Source organism: Falco punctatus, assembly GCF_963210335.1.
Source record: "Falco punctatus genome assembly, chromosome: 2".
Classification (NCBI taxonomy): Eukaryota; Metazoa; Chordata; class Aves; order Falconiformes; family Falconidae; genus Falco; species Falco punctatus.
The window spans coordinates 121,039,590-121,061,352 of NC_137581.1; the positions used below are offsets into that span (position 1 = coordinate 121,039,590).

Consider the following 21,763-nt stretch of genomic DNA (forward strand, 5'->3'; position numbering starts at 1 on the left):
GCTTTATGCTTGATCCTTCCCTAGAGTGTGATTGTACGTGTGTGGTGTGTGTTCTCTGACAGAAGTGCATCTGTCCCTTGTTAGATATCGAGAGTGTGTCTAGTTGTATCAGAATGTGTGGAATCTGCCTTGAGTATGTGCTTATACTGATGTATCTTTAAGAGAAGTGGTGATAACGTGTTTGCTGTTTACGATTGAATAGTTTGTGTTAAGGGTATGTATGTTTGTGATTACTATGGAGGAACTAGAATTTGACTTTGAAGCCTGTCATTGCTCATTGAAACTTGTTTGTGCCTCCTTGGTCTCAGCAGTAATGGAAGGGTTTTAACTTCTTTTTGAAGGTTGCTTTAGGAAATTCATGCTGTAAATCCTCTGTTTTCTGTTACCAGAATCCCATAGTTAACTTTGAACAGCCACTGCATCTGGAGAAGTGGTTCCCTCGTCAGGTGATCAGAAGCAAAAGAGAAGAAATCAGAGACCTGATCTTGCAACTGCACTTTCAGCAGCATAGTGGCAGCAGCAGCTAATGAATCTAATTAAGCCAGACCTGGCAAAGAACATTGTTGAGTAAAGTAACTCGAACTCTACTTAACAGCGTTTGGACTCTTTTCTGCCTTGCAAGGAAGAAGGGGGGAGGGGGGGAAAAGAACCACAAGAAGTATTTTGTTCAGTGTGAATTTATTTAAAGAATTATTTTTTTTTTTTTATTTGAGTTGTGTGGTCACAGAGTGTAATTGCTGGGGGGGGGGCGAGGGGAGGAAGAGGTTGTAGATAAAAGTATAAATATGTAAGGTAAAGCTAATATATATGGAATGCTAATTGATTCTTTACTTGGAATACGAAAGCTGCATACAGGTATGTGCCACAAGGATGTAAAAATATTTTTATCTTTTGGAACCTGTTCTTTACAATTCTATGTAATCGTGGGTGATCGTGTCGGAGTCAGGCCTGAAGACAGGATTTTGACCCTATACTATGTGTCTCTTTATCTTGTAGCTCATACAGATAGAACAAATACTATGTATTGTTTTAATTTAAGGATCTAATAATGACTCTCTTTAGAGATGTATTTTTTGTTTTGTTTCTGATTATATACAGAAGCATTCTGCATGTGTCAGAATATTCTGCCAAGATTTGAGGCAGCTGAGTTTTGATTTTTTTTATTTCTACTTTTTCCCTTCCTAGCATTTTAATCATAAAAAAGTATTTCCATGAGTGGAAGACATTTGTTTGAGAGTGACTGTTAAAATCTTTTAAAGTAAAGAGTGGATTTTTTTAAAGGCTTGGGTTTTTTTTTCCTCTTATCAGGTTTTAGAAGAAATTTTGCTCTCCCAGTACGTGCCAGTACAATACATGTAGACTTTTAATGCTGTTCGCCTCATTTTGGGGAGGTACTCCTGCAAATCTTAGGGCATCACTTTAGAAAGGCAAGCAGGGTCTGGCTCACAACTTCAAAAGTTTGAAGTGTTTTACTAAAAAAAAAGGCCATTTTCATTCAAAAAGTTCGTTATGTTCTATATAGTATTTCTTTAAGATACGTAATTTCCGTAACGCAAGCAGGATTTATACTTTGCTCAGGAGAATTGAGTAAAGATGCCTGAATATTTGAGTGTTTGAACTCGAGACTTGATTTAGTAATCTAGCACAAGTTTATCATTGTCTTAATGCATACTTACGTAGTCTTTCCTCAAACAGCAATCACGTGAAGCTTTAATAACATTTTGACATACACACTTTTTTCTATGGTTACGGCATGGTAGAAGTTGATTGTTTTAAGAGGATGCTTTCTCCCGTTCTCCACTGTAAGTAAACTTAAGTATCATCTTAAGTGTCATCGCACCCTTCAGAAGGACCATGTGTTGGATAACCACCAAAACCACCTGTGTCAAACATATCTACAAAACCAGAGCTCTCAGCGCTGGAAGTAGGGTAGAGAGTCAAGGTAAAAATCTGAGGGCAATGCATACATGTGAACATTTTTATGGCATTGCAGAATTCTCAGGGCCCCTTCCCTCCACACAGCTTTGAAATCTAGCGTTTGGAAAATCCAGTTATTACTTCAGGTTCTGTACAGTCATCCAAAAAAAACCCCACCTACAGTTGTTTCTCAAACCAGGAAACATTCTTTCTGGAAGAGACACAATTTTAAACCAAAATAATTTGCCGACTGCAGTTACCTTCTGTGTAGCTGTGAACAGCCTAGTACAATTACTGTATGTTTTTTGTCTTTGTTTACACTTTAATTCCACAGATTGTCACTGTTCCCTCAGCAGCATCTGTCCCCCTCATCCCAGAGTTTTTGTGGCTTTCATCACCTAAATCACAACATCAGCATTGCTTACAGGGATAATCTGTGTATTTATTGTAAGACAGATAAAAGATAAAATGCAGAAATATGTGCCCTTTTTAATTGATGAATGTTTTCAGTATTCCCTTAAGAAAAATAGTTTGGGCTTTTTCTTACAGTAATGTAAGTTTTTATCATGAAGTAATTAATTCTTTTTTAGATTGACTGGTTTATAAATATTTAAAAGCAAAAGTAATGTATAAACTTTTATAAATTGGTTTTATAACACTGAAGGATTGCCTTTGTAGATTTGTTAGATATGAGCTGTGAGAATGCCAATACATTTGATATTAAAATTATTTCCAGAAGTTGCTGAATGTGACTGTTACCATTCTTTTCCCAGCTGCCACAAATATCCAGTGAGGTAAGCCTAAGATGGGCCATTGTACTGCTTTTAAGGTATACACAGCATGTGTCTCTTAACCCAAATTTCTATCAAAGTGAGGATTTGTTCTCTGGTTCTTATAAAGGCATGCAGCTAGTTCACAGCTTCTGGTGGCAAGCAAGGCTGCTTTTTGACTCAAAAGCCTTACAGTTTTCTGTAGCTAGGTGAACAGTCTCGACAGCCTGAATGACTAGCCTGGGAAGTGCCTGGGACCACCATCTGCAACCCACCCCATTCCAGCCATTTGCATTTAACAGGTACGTGGTGAGTGCTAGGAAGTGTCTGTGAAAAAAGTTGCACTCCAGGTACCTTCATGCTTTCCTTTTTATTTGCTAGAACTGCCCAAAGTTAACTTTCGGCATGTGTATGGCGCCAGACTGACTCTGAGACCTTTCTGCATATCTCCTGCATCTCCATTCCCTGTATTAATCCCTGTTTAACTGAAATGGTGGGTGGCATGGTACTTCCAAGCAAACCAATCTTTGTAAGGCTCTGTACCCTATGCTGTGTAATTATGGTTTCAAAGCAATGAATTGTACTCAGTGTTAAATATATATAGCTATCAATTTCTTTAAAAAAACCTGCTACATTCTGGCTGTCTGGGACCAGAAACTGTCCTTCATGAAGAAATAAATCTGAGATCTGTTTAAGGTACTGTTGGCAAGCGTGACACAAGAAGCGAGGTGAATGAGAAGTAACTTCTAGTAAGTAAGTCTTCCAGGAAAAAAAAAAACAAACAAAACAACCAACTAACCCTAGTTTTCATCAAGAACTGGAGAAGTGAATCATGAAACTGCAGGTGTGCTTTTTAAAAACTATCTGTGCACTGCTGTGTTTTCCCTCTGGAGCTGCAGGCATAGATTCATTGCAGTCCATCTGTGTCCTTTTGTGGGACTTGCGTCCTGGAATTTGACCCTGAAATGAGCTTGCAGCACTCGGTAAGTACTACACTTAAAAAACAATAAAAACTCAACACCTACAATAGTAACGCTTTTATCTTGATTACGACAGGGAAACAGAATATTGCTTCTGGCAACCCCCCAAAAAAAGACTGGTTTCTTGGTGGAAAAGCAGGAATTGTAGAATGAGATTTGTAAGATCTCAGGATTGAAAATGTTTCCATTGATGGTCAAATAAAACAAAGACCAACAGCAATAATTCTGTCCAACCAAATTGAAGTTGGAAACGCTGTTCAAAGATGAAGTCACAGGCACTGGGATCATCTTTGACTGTTGAACAAGGTAAGAGATACTTATCAATGGTTCAGAAAAGGAGGAATGTTGAGGATAGTTTATACTAATGGACAGAGCAAGATAATGAAGCGTTAGATTAATTTGGTTGACCTCGCTTCCTGATTTTTCTGTTCCAAGTACTTTACAATACTACGTGACGGAGAGGTGACGGTATGACAAGCTATGGTGGGCTGAATTTGCTCCGCTGGAAGGCTGAACAGCCTCAGACCTTGCTTGTTCTTGGGAGACTGTTCGCCAGAGAACTCTTCAGGGGCAAAAGCGAAAAGTCAGTGGTGAAATGCTTGGCAACAGCACCCACAGAAACTGAACAAGTTAAAAGCTTTTGTCTAACCTAATTGTCTCAGCTAAACTGATGGGGAATTTTGTTGGTGAATCCCATCAAATGCTATGAAGTCAGTTGCTATAGGTCCACTCACAGGAGACAACTTATAATCTTGGTGTTAAGCTGTGTGAGCTTGGGGATAAGGAGTGTCTACCATCATGTGGCTCTTCATTAGAGGCATTTTCATTAAAGCATACCTTTATTTTGCATATTTAATTAGATTAGTGTATTTAGCTTTTTGAATAAATTGCATTTGAAAAACAAATTATTTAGAACAGTATGCGTGCCGTAGCAGAATTTCGGTGACCATTACCTTGTAGAGAACTAAGATTCAGCCAATCACATTTGCTATAGGAAAGCACGTGTCCTTTTTTTTTTTTTTTTCAGAAATACAAATTGTCAGAAAGCTATCTTTTTAGTTTTAGAGATACTGATGTGACCTTGGCGTGTTACGGCACTAGGATTATACTTTTTTCTCTCAGCAAGAGAGTGCTTTTGAGCAGATACCATTTGGCTACAGGAAATGAAGAGCCATGCATCTTCTGATGCAAGGTATTACTGTAGAGGCTTTAGTCAAATCAAAGGAGGAGTTAATTTTCCAAGGTTATTTGGAAATTTATTTCAAGAGTTGTTTTGCTTGTTTTAAGAAACTTCAAATGCTGGTTGTGCTTTTAGTGACACCTTTTGCTGTCATAAGTGTAGGAGACTTTCAGCTGTTGTGTATCTAAGTTTACTGAAATCACTGTTTAATTTGAAATTGATAGCTTGAGCTAATATTAATAAACATTTAAATATTTAAAGTGTTTTGTCACACAGAAGCTGACATAGCCATACCATAGAAAAATTTTGACAGATTCAAAGCGGGTAGGTTTTATACTGTTCATGTTCTGAGTATCTTTGAGAACTTCACTGATGAAAAAACCAGCAATTCCATAAATCTGAAAACTTTTAATTTGCTTTCATACTCTTACTGAAACACGTGTATTCTGAGAGATTTCTCTAAAAGTATTAGTTGTCATGCATTCTTGAGGTAAGTTAGCTTTTGGTTTTGTGTTTATAGTATTTCTAATCTTGATTCAGTTGCATTTTTGCAGGGTAATTATAGCAAAACCATTCATGACATTGAAAGCACTAGTCTGCAGAGGATTAAAAGAAAAAAAGGCAGGTCTGTGGTGTTGAATCCCAGATCATAACAGAGGTACCCAAGCTAGCCTCTAAAGTTGCTCTGTCTACCTAGCAATGCCAAATAGGACTTGGAAACAGTTTATGGGCACCAGTGCAATGTTGTTCCTGTGCCTCGTATCATTGGGACTCTTCAAGTTACAGCTGCAGTGTGGCGTGCTGTGCTCAGTGCTGCTGCCAGTATTGTAGTTAGCTGGGCAGAGCCAGCCTAGGTGAGCAGTGCCGATTTGATAGATCCAAAATGTCTGATTCTAAGAAAACTGTTTGCAGGTGTTAGATGAGCTCAGTAGTTTCACTTGAAGTGTAATTTAGTAGTTCTGTGGGGAAAAACCCAAGGAAAATATCTTGCTTTGAAAATAATCAACTGGAATCTGTTAGATGTTGGAAGACAGAGCCTAAAAGCAAAGGTGGTTTTACTGGAGTCCTGTGAGTGTCCTGTGTGTAATATCAGGAATTATCAGTTATCTTAATTGCTGGGAGTTCAGCAGAGCAGCTAGAAGAGAGGAGACAGCTGTATACCTAAGGAGCTCTGTGCAAATGCTCTGCAGGCTATCATCTGGGAAGCTCTGGGAATCCAGCTTTGAAATATTTATGCAAAACCACTACCAAAAATAGTCACTTCAGACAAATTGACACTTTGCTTAGATTGATCTGAACGCAGTAACCAGCAAGTCCTGAGTAATGCCATCCAGGAGACGGCACTGATGGGGTATTTCTAGTGGTCTGAATGCAGTCTGCCATTGCAGGGCGGCTTCTGTACACGTTTCTGCGATGAGCTGACCCTGGGCAGGAGGGTAGCCGAGAGTGCTGCCCTTCCTGCAGTTCTTCTTAGCTGATCATCTCTTCACGTAGCTGTACTTACTTGTTCCTACTGCTCATGTCAGGTAATACCTGAAAGAGATGAAAGAATCGCAGCTGCCCTGGCTTTATCTCTGGGGGAAGCACTGCTTCTGGGATGCGAGGGGCAGTGGTGTAACAGCACAAGATTTTCTCCTTCAGCGCAGACTCAGGCAGCAGGGCTGTACTTGCTCTGTCACCAGAATAAACAGTCCTGCAGGAAGGTTGCTTTGGTGTTATTTGCATATGCCTTGGTGTTTCAGTGTGTTTTTAGATATATATATTTCTACAAACAGCAGGCAAAATGCACTGAGACCTTCCACCGGCGACTAGCATGCTTCCCCTGATGTTTTGTGGTCAGCATGATCTTTAAAAAGGGCAGAAATTGAAAGGCCAATGAAAAAACATGGTTAATTAAATGTGAAAGGTGCTGTCCTTGTTTGGATTGTCTGTTAATGGTATGACAAGCTCTGGTAAAGAGCTTAGCTGGCCAGATTAAAATTAAAAAATTGTCTTAGTCCATCTGCTAGCTCCAAGGAGTTTACTTCCGTCTCCTTTTCTTGTTTCTTCACTCAAGCGGAATACTGTCTTTGAAAAGAACACTCCCAGGATGTCTTGGTTGACTTTTTTTACCTGATTTTTTTTTGAAAAATTATTATATGTGACATCAAGGTATTTTCAAGAAGGAAAATGCTCTTGGTTTGTTCAAGGATACGTTAGAGACAACAGCTCTTCTGTTAAAAGGGATTTTCTTTTTTTTTTTTTTTTTATTTGCATACTGGATTTTTGGAAAAAATAATTATGTTTGGCTTCATTTGCAAAGTTTTTCTTTGCCTTCTGTTTTTGGGAATGATTAAAGGCTATCTTCAAATAGTTGCAGGTAATGCAGAAATCTTATTTATATTCCTGTTTTCAAAGTTTATTTATGGTAGTATGTAGAAATAAAGATACCTCTCTGCTTTAATTATAACAAAGGGGGCTAATACAGAGAAATGTTTGGTCAAATCTGTGCCGTGATATCAGTGTAAATATGGAGCATTTGAGTGATTTCCAGGAGGAAACGACAGTTTTACTGTACACTTGTGTTGTTTGGAGTGTAGAATGTAGCAAGATTTTCCACCTTTGAGAGACACTAAATACTGCTAAGTTTTTTACTTGGTGCTTTTTTCTTTAATAATTTTGTATTAAATCTTAAAAAGTGAGGTTCTGTCTTCTGCTTATGGACACTGAAGATGTGTTAGTTTGGATAAAGGCTGGGCTTTTGCCATGACCTTTTTAAATGTTCTCTTCTCCCTTTGATGTACCATCTGTGGTGGTCTTGTGCACTAGAGCCGACTATTAATGTACCATCAAAATAATCCAGCTCTTCATCTTTCAGGCATTGAAGTCAAAAAGTACTCTTGACTTTGAAGCTGCAGAGTAAGCTCATAATCTGTGGGATGAAAAATGTCATGTACTTATTACTGTTCTTTCTCATAATAAATGATTCATTGTGATTCTTCTTCAAGCATGTTTTCTGGCAAAAAAGTGGGAAGAAGAAGGTGGAATTAATTAATGCTGACTGCTGGCTGTAGAGGACAGAGAAATTAGACTGTCAGACTAAAACCAAATAGACACATTTTCCCCTCAGCTGTAAAGTTCTCTCTGGCGTGATATGGAATAACTAACATAAGAGGATATTTTAAAAAAACCTTAAAGCTGATGAGCCCCCCCTTTTTTTTTCCTTTTTCTTTCTTTTGGTTTTTTTTCCCCTGCTCCAGTCCAGTAGAGACCTATCTCATGGTGGTGCAAGGTGTACTTGCTAGCTGTCAGTTCAAGCAGCTTTCTTTTTGCAAGGGATATAAGTGTTTCTTGTGGAAAGAAAGTATGGAATAAGGGGAGTTGTTAAATAATTTGTCGCCCTGAAAGCTTCTAAATGCATGTTTATTCACAAATATAGACCATTGACTTAAGCCAAACCGCAGAAGGGAAGTTAAACCCAAAATATTAGCATTCAAAGGGTTAGACCTTTAGGTTGTGTTACCATTTGATGGGCTGCTGTAAAGTGCTTAAGGTTGTTTATAATACTATGGTCATGCAGACAGGTTCTTGTTAACAGAAAGAAGCAGTTATATTCTTCAGAGACCAGAGCAACGGCATCGAGATATACATGATTGTATCAGTATCTCATCTGAGAAATTTATGTGTGGTTTTAACTTCACAGCAGCCGGTTACTCAGCTACAGAAGGAGAACAGGCTGAAGGTGTTTCACCAGCCCCTCAGCTCAGTGACTGGCGGCTGGCAAACCCTTCTCTGCCTCCCGAGTTGAAAAAGCTTAATGGCATCATGGAGGCTGAACAGTTCAACAAGCATTTGCTATTACGAAGGAAGCGGTCCATTTTGTTTCCCAGTGGAGTTAAGATCTGTCCTGATGAATCTGTTGAGCAGGCTATTGCCAACCATCTGAAGTATTTCAAGCTCAGAGGTAAGTGATTGTACATCTCATGAGTAATTGGGTAAAGAACACTTATTTATAAAAAAATAATAGATGAGGCTTTTAAACATAATAAATACCAGGCCACAGGAAGTACATTATTAGCCAAGAAACTTAGTTTTCTATGATAATCTTCCTCATGAGAGCTGTTCGGAGCTAAAAAAAATAATCTAGTTATAGTCAAACATCATTAAAAAAAATCTCAGTTTCTGAAACCAAAGTTAGTGTTTAATAATTACTAACCCTATCTCATAGAACAATTTGGGTGCTAATAAAAATAAGTGTTACATACAGGTTAGCTAAATGACAAAGCTTGTTTGTATTTAGTGTTCTTCAAGTACTAGTAGAATTCACTGTGGGGTCTTTCCGAAAAGAGTCAAGGCTGAGATATTGATGTCTCAACCCTGTGACTTTTGACTACGGCTGGTTGTGCAAAGCGTAGTATGTTCTGCCTGGAAAGCCAGTCTCTGCATGTCAGGCTGTAACATAATAGAGATGAAGCCTTTCTTTTCTGATGTAGAAGTTGGTGTGACAGAGTACTCCCTGAAAAGCTGAAATATCCCCAGTAACAGCTTCTTTCATGTGATGAAACACTACAGCAATATGATGTATTTTAAACCCTTCTGGCTGACAACATTGGGATGGGGCGTTGAGGTCGTGTAGCAGTAGTATTCGTGTGCATCTGTATTGTAGCATTCAAACAATTTGTATTGTCTTAATGTGATTGCACATAAATGGTGAAATGGGAAAGAGCTACTGTCACTTAAAGGAGAAGGAAAGGTCATCATAGACTCATGTTTAATGAGACTTTTTTGACTGCTTACAGAAGAAACTCCCACTGGTAACTCGATTTATTCACTTACAGCAGTGAAAAACAATCAAAGCTGGGAGTAAAAACCTGAGTGTCTGCATAAAAGTAAACATAAAGAGTGTATATGGAGAAGAAAGAGGAATTGTGTGGGATCAGAGCCTCATTCAAATATGAATTGTACCTAGCTTGGAAGGGATGTCAACGCTGATGGTCACGCAGACAGTCTGACAGGCTTTGGCAGCTTCCTGTTTATGTCCACCCAGTGATGCTCAGCTGTTCCTTGTGTTGCTCAAAATGAATCCACATGATGTGCTTTAAATGCAGCCATCCCTCAGTTATCTGTGATAGGGGTACGTAAGGGCAATACCAAGTAAGCAGAAGTGTGAGTGCTAATAGAGAAGGAAAATCTGTAACTTGGGTTGTAAAAGCTTATTTAGAACTTAATGATCCTAGGTTGAACCAAAAATCCACCTAGGCCATCTGCTGCCCTACTGGACTTATGGCTTCCACAATCTGCAAGGATTTCTTGAGCAGAGATGCTATGACCACCCTTAGCACTTCTAACTTAAAACTTTGAAAAAGATCTCTGCAAGTAGCAGAGGTGACTTTCTTTTGCAGCAAGCGGAGCAAGCTCAGTTCAAGCATTGTCATCTTAGTTCTGTTAGCAGGATTGCACAGCACCATGACATGATGTGATACCTACTTAATCACATCCTCAGTAAATGCTCCTGAGCTGAGAGTGGGTCATGGTGTGTATTGGGGTTGTGTGGCAAGGGTTTGGTAGTGGGGGGCTTCCAAGCTGCTAGAAGCTTCCCCCATGTCTGATGGAGCCCATGCCAGCTGGTGCCAAGACAGACCCAACACTCGCCTTTAAATATTTGAGAAAGGGAAAAACCCTGTGCAACAGCAACTGCAGCCAGGGAGCGGAGTGAGGCCGTGTGAGAGCCCCAGCCCCGCGGGCACCAGGCAGGGCAGGGGGGGACCAGAGCAGCTCCAGGTGCGGAGCAGAGACCCCCCGGCAGCCCATGGGAGCCCCTGGCCAGGCAGGCTGTGCCCCCAGCCCGGGAGGCCCCCAGAGGAGCAGATATCCCCCTCGCAGCCCTCCCTGCCCTTATCTCCATCCCCAGCCTTTCGCTGCCTTCTCTCTCCCGGTCCTGCTGAGCGGGGCGGTGATGGAGCAGCTTGGGTGGGCACTGTCGTCCAGCCGGGGTCAGCCCACCACACGTTCTTAACTTTCATTCTCAGTAAAGCTGTTCCTTGAGTGTTACTGAATTATATACCTGCTTTTTCTTGAAACCATGTCTTTACTGGCTAGATGAGTCACTACGGTGTTAGAATAGTGAGATAGACTTTTTTTGTCTTGGAACTGTTAACAAAATAGTCCTAGGAAAGAGTATGGTTGCTGATGAACACTCAGAGACCAGCTGTTATCAGTGCCTAGAAAAATAACTGACCCCACAAGGGAATAAATGTGAAGGTACACAGAATCTGCTGATTTTTCAATCTCGGTCTGCGTTTTTAGAATCTTATTTTTATTTTGTATCTGTTGAAGTAAGGAGTGACTTTACTATCCCATACTTGATCTTTTGATTTCAATACAATCTAGTCTTTCCTTAGTTTTACTTTACTATCAGCAAGAAACAGTGGCACTACCATGGAAAGAAAACTCGATTGCTGTTTTAATATAAGAGCTTGTTAGAAAAACAAAGTTTGCATGTGCTGATTATCCAGATTGATCCTTCTATCTATATCTACCATAGAAGGAAACAGGTGGGAATATAATTATCTATCTGTAGCTCCTAGCTTTATTTACTTTTGCTAGCTTGCTAAATAAAGCCTCTGTTAGTCAGTTAGTCACAGACAAACATTTCCTGTCATAGGCTTTAAATGCTTACGTCATATAGCTGTAGGCTTAAAAGCGTATAGTTTTGTTTGGGTTTTTTTAGACTACATCTGGATATTTTTAGCCTTAAAAACATACAAGATAGATATGATAAATACGTAATAAAACATAAAAAATCAAAGGGCAGCAAAATACAGGAATCTGGGGGAAAAATAATTCTTTTCTAAAACAGCAGTAGCACCCTTCAGCATATGAAAGTCTAAGTAATGGTATGATTGTTCACTGGTAGTCATTATTGTTGTCACAGTCAGAAGCACCAGCCAAGAATATAGGGGTGTTCTTGTACTTGTTTCTCTACACTTGCAGCCTAGAAGACGGATTTCTGAAGTGCTGATTTATTCCTCCAGTCAATCTCATTGCAGAACAGAGTTTTGCATTAGCAGAAGATACTATTTTCAGTCTCTTTTGAGACGAATCTGGGGTTATGATTGTCTCTGTACTCCCCAGTATGATACAGCCTCTGCATCTCTCGTAGCTGTATATGGAGGCTGCTGCTGTTGGCTGGCTTGGTATTTAGTTTGTTAGAATATAGAGATGGAAATCAGTCATAGATGCTCACAGAGTGGGTACTGTGGGTTTTGGGTCTTAGTGTTTTGAACACATGTCTTTTTAAATGTTAGTAATGTTATAGTTGCTGCTGGAAGAGTCGTGTGAATGTAGCGGTGGTTCATAGCTGGACTGTTGTAATGAGCACAGTGCATCCAATGGGCAGCTGGAGATTTCACAAAATGTATTTTGTAGAAATCTAACAGTGGGATTTCAGACAGTGAGTGTGCTGTTGTTTATGGTAATGTTGATTATGAATAATATTCTTTACTGCTGACAGGGAGCTGGTAGCCCAAGTCTCTGTTAAATAAAAATTATTATATGAAGAACAGCCACACCCACTCAGGCCAAAATGTGTCGTGACCAGTCACCTTATGTAGACAATTCAGTGAATCTCTGTTTCCTTTCGTGTAAATTGCTGGTAGGTGGCTGAGGACTGTAGTAGCCTTGAAAGATGAATTAGCCAGTAAAACAGAAACAAGGTAAGGATTGCAAGGTAGCATGGCTTGCACCATTTCTGTGTGCTATGCCTGTTAATTAGGTAAAACAAAGGCTGCTGGATTTTGACACCGTGGCTCAGGGTTAATACTGCTGCTCTTTGCAACCTCTGAGGTATAATTACTATGGTGGCTACCTTTCCTAAATTCTGTTTGCATTTTTTCCTCCTGTGATCTACTGTCTTAAAAAATTAAGTGTATGCTCGTAAATACATCTTCTTTTCACACGAGTAGATCAGATAGTCTCTCTGCCAGAACTTTTTGTCAGCCAGAGCTTCAGATAAAGCTGAAAATCTAAATATTAGTGCTTAAAGATACTGACCAAAGAAGGAAGTAGACCGTATTTTAATTAATATGTCATAGCTGATGAGAGACAAGGACATTTTGGAACTTTGGAAAGAATAAAAGTTATTTCTCAGGAATGAAGTTTTGTGCATGATTGTAATACCTAGAACTGGTAATTTTGGGTGTATAGCACTGAGAGATCTCATTTCCCCCTTTCTTAGATACTTCAAATCTATTTACTGAAGTGTTAGAAATAATGATGTTATATTCTGTACATGGACAGAGTTAAGAGTGACGTTTCAATTTGATACTGAAATCATAAATATTATAAATTATTCAAATCTTGCTGAATAATGATGAAACAAACAGTCAAAAGTCATAAAAAAAATACCTGGCTAAACAAGCATACAATAAATAAAGTGTCCAGCTGAGTGAGCCTTTCCTTCTTGTTTCTCCCTCATCCCTGGCACACATTAAGCATAACTTGTACTCAGCCAATACATTTCTGAGCTGTATTTGTAGAAGGTCAAGTTCTGTCTTCCTCTGTGTTTCGATTTTTAGATGTCAGCATATGCTTCTAAAAAGCTTGACTTTTCCCATAAATGACACTCCTCTCTAGTTACTGAAATACTACAGGTGGGAAAAGTTTAGTATGTTAGTGTTCAAAGAAAAGAAACAGTGTCACGTGGATTAGCTAATTCACATTCAACTATTTTAATTTAAAATCCTGGTTTGGTGTGTATATTGTTTGGCCTATAACATAGCAACTTTTAAATGCAGCAGTGTTTCACCAACAGGTGAAATGTGTGTGTATATTAGTTTGTTTGGTGAGTGCTAATGAAGTCTTTGCAGGAAAGATCTCTCAGGAGGTGTCTGTGAGTCTCCCTGTCACTGTGGTCCTTGTCAAAACCCACTGTGATTAAGCCATTCAGTTGTGCAGAAATTAAGAGAGGAGTTCACCTTATATTGCCTCATAATAGAGTATTCAGCCTGATGCAGTGCTCCTAGCCACTGTGCACAATTCAACTCTTAAGAAGCACTGATGGGATTTAACTGGGATTAAACCCCAGCACTGCCCACTTACACAAATGGCCAGAAAGCCATCCTACCCCCTACTAGGTGCCCAGTGCTGTCATGTGGTGCCCCTTCTGTTAACCTCAGAAATCCCTGAGCACAGACTGAGTGTAATAGGCTAATTGTCTCTCATTTGAGAGATAAACGCATCCTGAATGGTAAAGCTGGAGCTACAGAGATGCTGTATCCTGCCCAGGTGCATGAGAAGTAGCTATACAGGAGAATTTCAGAGAAGGAGACAGACATACCATCTCATCTGAGAGAGATGAGAGATCTTTGCTGGAGGTTTTGAAAATAGTGATGACGTTTTCAGGAAAGGAAGCTTCCAATATATTTTTTTTTTCCCCACACACTTCCCTGCAGATTTATAGGACTGAAAAAAGCTTGTGCCTGCCTGTGTGGAATTTCTTTGGCTGAAACAGTTTGTCTGAGGCTTTTCAGGATATTCTTTATTATTTGTATGTATTACTTGAGTGTAAACACTGCATTTGAAGCATATGAGCTCCTAAGGGCTTTTGGGATTCCAGCGTAGATATGCTGTGATTCACATAGTCTTACTACGTGTCCAGCTTTCTGAGGCAGCCTTTAAAAGCTGTTACAGCCTTTAAAAGTCAAGACCTTGGTACTTCAAGTGCCTGTGACACTTTGCTCAAGTGGAAGTTTGCACAAGGGCATGGGCCAAACATGCTGATCTTTCAATTTTTCCTGCCTGGTCTCTCACCTGGAAGGTGATTATCTCAGTGATAAGCTAATTGACTTCTAATTTCTGAGGCATTTCAGGATGGAGTATATGCATGCAAAAGGTACTTTGGAGAAAAACTGCAGAACGAGCAGTCTGGTTTGCATTGGTTTGAATTCTGGATTATTGCATTTGCTGGTTACATGTCTCCTGTATACTCGCTGCCTTTCCTGTAGACAGCTGGAACAATCGCATCTCTGTAGCACGGAGCCCCTCCTCTCTGTCTCATAGCCCTTTGTTTTTTTAACATTTGAATTCTTCAGAGGAAAATTGCAAAGTAGGTGAGAGATCAGTTAACACTAAAATACAAGTTATTTATTACCGCCCGCAGCCATGGAATGAAGACAGTCGTTTTCTAGAGGAGCTTACCTTCTTGCTCACATGTAGCTTCAAGGCTCTTAGCTCACTGCCTTAAAAGATTGATCTCGATTTTATGATGCTTTTAATCAGTATTGTTTGCCAGGGATTAGAGGCGTCATCGCAAATCCTGTCTCCTCCAGGGCCTGGTGCTGCTAATGCTGTCCTGTATATCTGTGCCTGTGGCTATCCCTGTAGCAGGCTAGTGAAAGTTTGGCATGAGATCTAGCCACCAAGACGGGCTCTTCTCACATGCCCGAGGACTGATCGTTTGGGTGGCATGTGGCAGCACTGTTGGGTCTGCTCAGTTCTTCCTTATCCTGGCAGGGCTGGCTGCATGGCTGGCTGGTGTTTAAGGGTTTTAACAGCTAGTCTTAGAAACCTGTTTCCTGGAAAGATCATAGCACAAAGCCTGTACAGCAGATTTTACTTAATAGTTGGAGTATGTTAACGCAGCATATTGTATTAAGCAAGCAGCTTCAGTCGTAACTCTGGACTGTTGTGCTCCTCTCAACTCATTGTGAGCTCTGATGCTGCAATTTTCCCCCATTCCCTATCTGCTTTTAAACATTGTATATTTAAAAATCAAAGTTGCGTTTGTAGTCAAAAACATTACTGGTAAACCTGTTTGGTTCCATGTCCTGTGTCTTCCCCCCCCCAGCTCTCATATTTTCTATTTTTGTTTCAAGGAGTTGCTATTTTAAATATTGGTCAAAAGTTGCTTCATTTATTGTCAGTATATGTAGATGGTATATGTGGCAAAAATACTGGCAAGTTGCTGAAAGGTCAGAAAGGGATGATAGTGAGTTATTTTTATCCAGTAAAAAATAGTTATTTATTGAAGTTTCCAGTCAAGCCCTGTTTAACTTTGTTTACATTTTTATGTCTCCAAGTTTTGTCTGCAGAGTCTCAGAATGCTTATAATCTAGTTATGAAAATCAGGGTTTTCTTATATGGAAGTTGTTAAGAATTTGTTGGTAAGAAACTTTGAAACGCCTCCCTTGCCAGCAGACAGCCTGCCAGAGAGAAGGCTCCACCTTTTTTACAGTTAATCACATTTATTAGGCAACTTGAATGCACTGTGAGGGTGGTGTCTCATTTCCCTGGGTGGCCACATCGAGGAAGCTGTGATAAGAACTGTCACCCTCTTTGAGACACCTGAAGGAGAGTGGGGAGATAGAATCATGCCTGTCTCTTTACATGAATGTGATTCAAACCACACTGAAGAAAACTGCACTGTTCTTTTTCTGTGCTTGGAGTGGCAACTCTCATCTCACTACAAAACATTGAAAAAGTGTATGAGAAAGAAAGAGCGAAACAAAATTGTTCCTTTTCTTAGCCAGGCTATGTCAACACCATGTACGTAAGCGTGTCTGGGGATGGCTGTTGGGTGGAGCCCTTACAACCTGGATTTGTTATCCTGCAAAGCAATCTCCTGCTTCACAAACTGGACAGTTGAAATAAACAGGACAAGGACAAGATGGGCTGTGTGCCAACAGGGTTGTGAGGTGACTGTGTGTGGCAAACAGCTCACCGTGGCTGTGGACACAGTTCCCTGGGCAAGGCTAGCAGAAGTGTTTAAATGGCAGTTGGGATAGCTCTTTGCCTGGAGTCTTTAAATCCTCCCTGCATGTCAGAACTAACAAGCTCCCAGACTGTTCAGAGGGAAGGCGTGGGCCAGCGTTTTCCTTCTGAATACAGAAGCAATTTGCACCACGTTGTCCAACTTATTCCTGCTCACCACAGTGGAAATGGCTAGATAGGACACAGGCTAGAGGGGATGGAACGCGACTCCTTATCCGCATCCCCCTTTTCTCCTTCCACAGAACATACGACCCTGTTCTGACAGCTTAGGTCTGATTAATGGGCTTGGAGCCCACAGGTGGCACAAAGCCTTTGAGACTGGAATTCAGTGGGGTGTCTAATTCCAGATGAAAGGACACACAACAAATCCTTAAATCTGTGGGAGCTGACTGGGGTAACTGTTCGTATGGCAGCAGCTTGTATTCAGACAAGACACTGTCTCATCACATTTATTTTGAAAAGGAGATTAAGCTTATTGAAGAGCATTAAGGAAAACTGCCTTCAATTATTACTGCCAATGTTTACTTGCAACTGGAAAGCCAGTCCTTGGCCTGTTACCATTTGAATACTGTAGGATTAGACAGTGCCACTGCAATGTATTTGCAAGCTCTTGCCGTAGCTTTGACTCTTACTGGTAGCCTGCTGAAGGCTTACCCCAGCCACAGGGAATCTCATTGCAGGACTGTTGCTGTACAAAGCTGGAGTGAAAGATCCCTCAGCCAGCATGCAGGATACACACACTGCCAAAAGAAATGAGAGCAATGTTCCTTAGTGTAGGCTTCTGGATTTGTAACTAGACTTTGGTCTTTTTCTGGATGCCCAGCTCTTACGAGTGGGATGGTAGAGAGGATACTACAGATGTCATTCTGCTTCAGAAAGCTTATTAGTACTCCAGCAGGATCCAGAAATCCCAGAGCAGGATTATGGCTTCATTGCCTGAGGTCTGTGCAGAGGTCATACGGAAACATAGTGACTGCCTCAGAGCTGGCTTCCTCGGCTACTTGAGGGGCAGCATCAGGGGAGGCATGGATGCTTGTAAATTTGGCTGGTTATTTCTGATCAATAAAGATGTGTAAGCAAAACTGACTGGAAGCATCTCCAATACTCCTTACCTCATTACTGTGTCTTACAGATTAAGTTAACTACCTGGAAGCTAGAGGGCTGCTAGAGAAGTAATATACTACTGACAGTTAATAATTCAGAGTCCGAGGGTGGTATTCTTCTCTAGTCACACATACTGAATGAGCTGCAAGGCTAACCTCCATGCAGGAAAGTTGCCCGGAGTGTGGCATGCAGTGCCTTTGTTTCTGTAGAGTTCCACAATGGAGAAACAGTCCCAGCTGCTCTGACAAACTGCAATTCAGGGTGGAGAAAAGAGCTTTTTCTGCATGGTGCCATGCAGCATGCCAGAATCCACTAAGCTTTAAGTGTGCTTAATGGATGTGAAACAGCTCCTTAAGGTTTTATTTATGAAATAAATTAAAATTAGAATTCCTTATTTATGAAACCTTTGACATGAAGAGAAACGTTTATCTCTTGATTGAATGAAAGTATCTTTCCGTATGTGATCTGTGTTACATTTTACACAAGTACACTTAATCAATTTTGGAATTCGGCATAAAGAGCATCAAGAAGAAATGGTAGGAAGGTACTGGGTTTGGCAGCCTGGAGCTTATTTTTAAGCTGATTGAAGAAAATTGCTTTCCAAAGATAGATTCATGGTTAGTCTCCTGTAGGGTCTTGCTTATGATATCAGGACTTTCCCTGAATGCGAAGCATTCCTCTCCTGAACTATGTGTATATAGAAGTAATGAAATCCGATTAAGGCCAAAAAGCAGGTTTGTCTGCTACTACTGCAGGCTGGCATTTGCTGCAAGTGATTTTTAGAGTTGTTCTCCTTGTAACGTTGTTCTCTTCCAGGACACAAGGAAAATCCTATAAATCTTGCAGTCTTCCAGTTATCCTGGGTCACAGAGAGGTCCTTGAGCATTAGGTGACCAGTTGCTCTGATTGGCAAAGAGCACGTGCAGGATTGGGAGATTAAAGCAGCTGGTGTAGTACAAGATAATTTAACCCGTAATTTGCAGACTGCCTGTTCACTCAGCAATGTCCAGCTCTTTCTCAGTGCATACATACAGTGGGGTTAGATCAACTTACTACTTAGCATATTATGTTGTTGTGTCATCATCCTGCCTTGTTTTTCAAATTATTAATGCAATTATAATTTCTGAAAGTGATTTTAAATTCCGTGTATGGGTGAGTCTGAAGGAATTGTTAACCGATTAAGCCTCTAAACCGCTGATCAGTGCCACTATAATTCTTAAAAATTAAGTTCCAGCTCTAGTTTCTGTGTGGACATTTGCCATACTATTTTGGTTTTCCAAATTTTCTAAAAATCTGGCCCACTGATCAAGGACAGTTTCACTCATTGAAAATGCTGTTGTTCTTGGGGTTGTTAGAAGACAAGTGCACTTGCTCTTGCGCTTTTTTTTTCCCTTTAATGAAGTAATTACTTCAGTAAAAAAAAAAAATAAAATTTGGACAGTACTATCCTGGCCACCCGTGCCACAGAAGCACTCCTGTTGTACTAACACGAGACCTTTCTTGTGCCTTCAGTATGTCAGGAAACAGTCTGGGAGGTCTTCAAGACATTCTGGGATAGACTGCCAGAGCGTGAAGAGTATCACACCTGGATGAGCCTGTGTGAGGAAGGCATGATGAGTATCTTTGAAATGGGCACAAACTTCAGTCAGTCTGAGGAGCACCGAAGTCTGATTGTGAAGGTGGGTGCAGCACCTGATTGGTGTTTTCTTGGAAGCAAGGTCATAATGTCCCACTGCAATGTGCAACTTAGCATATTGCAGGTTGTAATCTGTGGAGCCCTTAAAACGCACAGACATGAGTATCCCAGCTCTTGGATCCATAGTTCTGAGATGAGTTCCAAAAACAAAGTTATAGCTGATCTGATTGAAGGAAAAGCCATGATGGTGAAGAGACTGTTATCTTCAATAGGTATGTTCTAGACAAGTAAATGATGTCTAGATCCCTTGTCTGAAAAGGCAGCGTGACATGAGGCAGGCTGTGGTGCAGCACTCCCTGCGGCATGTAGCAGCCTTCCTGCTCTGACCTGCACACACAGGTGCCTTCAGCCCAAACAGCACTGCAGAGCTGGAAGTTCTGAGCAGTGTCTCTGATGTTACCAAGATTATGGCAAAATTACCTGTTTGGTATTTTGTGTGGCTGTAGGTTTGCAATGTCTGTGCACTGCAGTCTGACTGAAAAGAGTGTGGCTATAAAAAGCTTTGGTGTCCTATGAAGGCAATTGGTAATATTGTCACCATGGGGGAGTTGCAGAGGTTAAAATCAGTATATGGCTATAAAAGAACTAAATAAAAAATTGCTGAATACCTTGGTAAATTTTCTGCTATTTCAGTTGAAGCGAGATTATTATAGCTTAAAGCAAATAAAGGGAACATTAAGCTAAACTAGAGCAGCCTATATCAAATGAAATGATGAAGATGTCTTTTCAGGTGTTTGTGAATTATAAAATTAAGCGCTTAACTTTGTACACATCCAAGATACAGTAAATATCCTAATTTCTCTGGTTGAAAGGCTATCTTAAAATGTATGGTGGCTTATGGGTCGTCAAGATTACAATGTCTTCTATTTTTGCAAGCTAATGGATGAGTAGTTTTATGAAACGTAGAAGTCTTAAATGTTTGATCCCGTAGAATCAGTGATGCTCTGCTAGTATGGATGTGCTGATGTTTTTCCTTTCTGCTTTTTTATGGACTCCTATGCTAGGAATGTGCACTAGGGAACGTGAATGTAAAACCCATTGTGGGTAATGGAGAGAGGTGGTGTTTCTTTCTGAGCCTGCATGTTAGCCTTCGCAGGGGAATGCTAGCCAAAGTTTGCCTCTGATGTCTGGTGGTATGTTGTCCTTAGAAGACTTTGCAAAAAGGTGGAGACAAGTAAAGTTCATGTGAACTTTTTATGTGCATAGTGCATGTATCATTGCTTTATGTAAGATTTTGGCAGTGCGATGATCTATGGTGGGAGCTTATTAAAAGAAATCAGGATGATTCTTGGAAGCAAGGATGATGCATCTAACTTCCCACTGCTGCTTTACTTTTTTGGGTATGGTTGGAGTGTGGATTTAATTGTTAACTTTAGTACTGGCTCACTCTTTCTTGTAGGTGCTCACATACAAAATGCTTGTCAGAGTGTGAAACCTCTTTAAAGCAGCTCTGAGAACATTAAGTCCAAACAAATGCAGCAGTTACAGCTCTGGTTTTAAGAACATTCTGCTAGTTGCTTGCACTGGTCTAACGTGATAGTAAGAGCTGGGGTTCAGCCGATGGGACCGAGTGCACTTTCGAAGGCACTGTGTCCTACCCTCTTGTTCTTTCCACTTTCACCAGCTAAGGTGACCAAGTTATATGGCTAAGCCTTTTCCTTACTTGTAGGATTTTTTTTTTCCTCTCATTACAGCACGTTCATTCATTTGTCCGTGGTTAGCTGTTGCCTTTTTTTTTTTTTTCTTTCATTACTTAGGTTTGATATATAAAGTGCTAAGCACTTCTCACCAAAGGGCTGCCACATTTCACAGTGCGCTCAGTACTCTGTAGCATGTGTGTGTGATATGTGTGAAGAGTCCACACTCAGTTACTTAAAAGGAAGACTCACTTCTGCCTGGCACTGTGGAAAAGCAGCATACATGGTTGGCAGTAGTTCTTTGTCTGGCCATTGCATGCCTCATTATATACCGCTTGTTTCTAATCCTCCTCTGCTGTCCAGTGTCTCTGAATTGTCTGTGATTAACTTCAAGAGTTTAATTTAGAGCCTGCAGCAGATGAAAGCATTTCTGCTTTTCTTTTGGTATATATTGGCTATTACTGCCATAGCATTGACCTGCCACCACTTGTGTATTGTGCATGCTGGCAGTTTCTGGCAGTCTTATTCCAGAGTGTCTTTCTGTATTACTTTTTAGTAGGTAGGACATGAAATTCAGTTTTTAGTAGTGCTGCGTGCCATGAATTTTCCCTTTCTCTCTCAAAAGGAGTTAATCATATCTGAAAATTAAGCAAAATAAATCTGTGGGGTTTGCTCTCAATAAACAATAATTCAGCAAAATGATTGCTTTCCTCTAATCCCTGATAATCACT

General features: G+C 40.4%; 2 protein-coding genes across 15 annotated transcripts in view; both read left to right on the forward strand.

Annotated features, from left to right (window-relative positions):
• Window positions 1-2,655, forward strand: part of SENP7 (SUMO specific peptidase 7) — a 44,913-nt gene extending 42,258 nt beyond the window's left edge. For all 10 annotated transcript variants that reach the window (XM_080374640.1, XM_080374634.1, XM_080374638.1 and 7 more), the window contains one exon: window positions 390-2,655. In XM_080374640.1, coding sequence (XP_080230766.1) covers window positions 390-527 — 138 coding nt within the window. In that variant the 3' untranslated portion in view covers window positions 528-2,655. The remainder of the gene's footprint in view (window positions 1-389) is intronic.
• A 137-nt stretch (window positions 2,656-2,792) lies between these two features.
• Window positions 2,793-21,763, forward strand: part of IMPG2 (interphotoreceptor matrix proteoglycan 2) — a 62,301-nt gene continuing 43,330 nt past the window's right edge. For 4 of the 5 annotated variants that reach the window (XR_013925912.1, XM_080374632.1, XM_080374630.1 and 1 more), the window contains exons 1-3: window positions 2,793-7,206; window positions 8,530-8,790; window positions 19,212-19,378. Coding sequence is in view for 4 of the 5 variants with exons in the window: in XM_080374632.1 (XP_080230758.1) it covers window positions 7,128-7,206; window positions 8,530-8,790; window positions 19,212-19,378 (507 nt within the window). In the remaining variant the exon portion in view is untranslated. The remainder of the gene's footprint in view (window positions 7,207-8,529; window positions 8,791-19,211; window positions 19,379-21,763) is intronic. The other variant, XM_080374631.1, reaches the window with a different exon arrangement.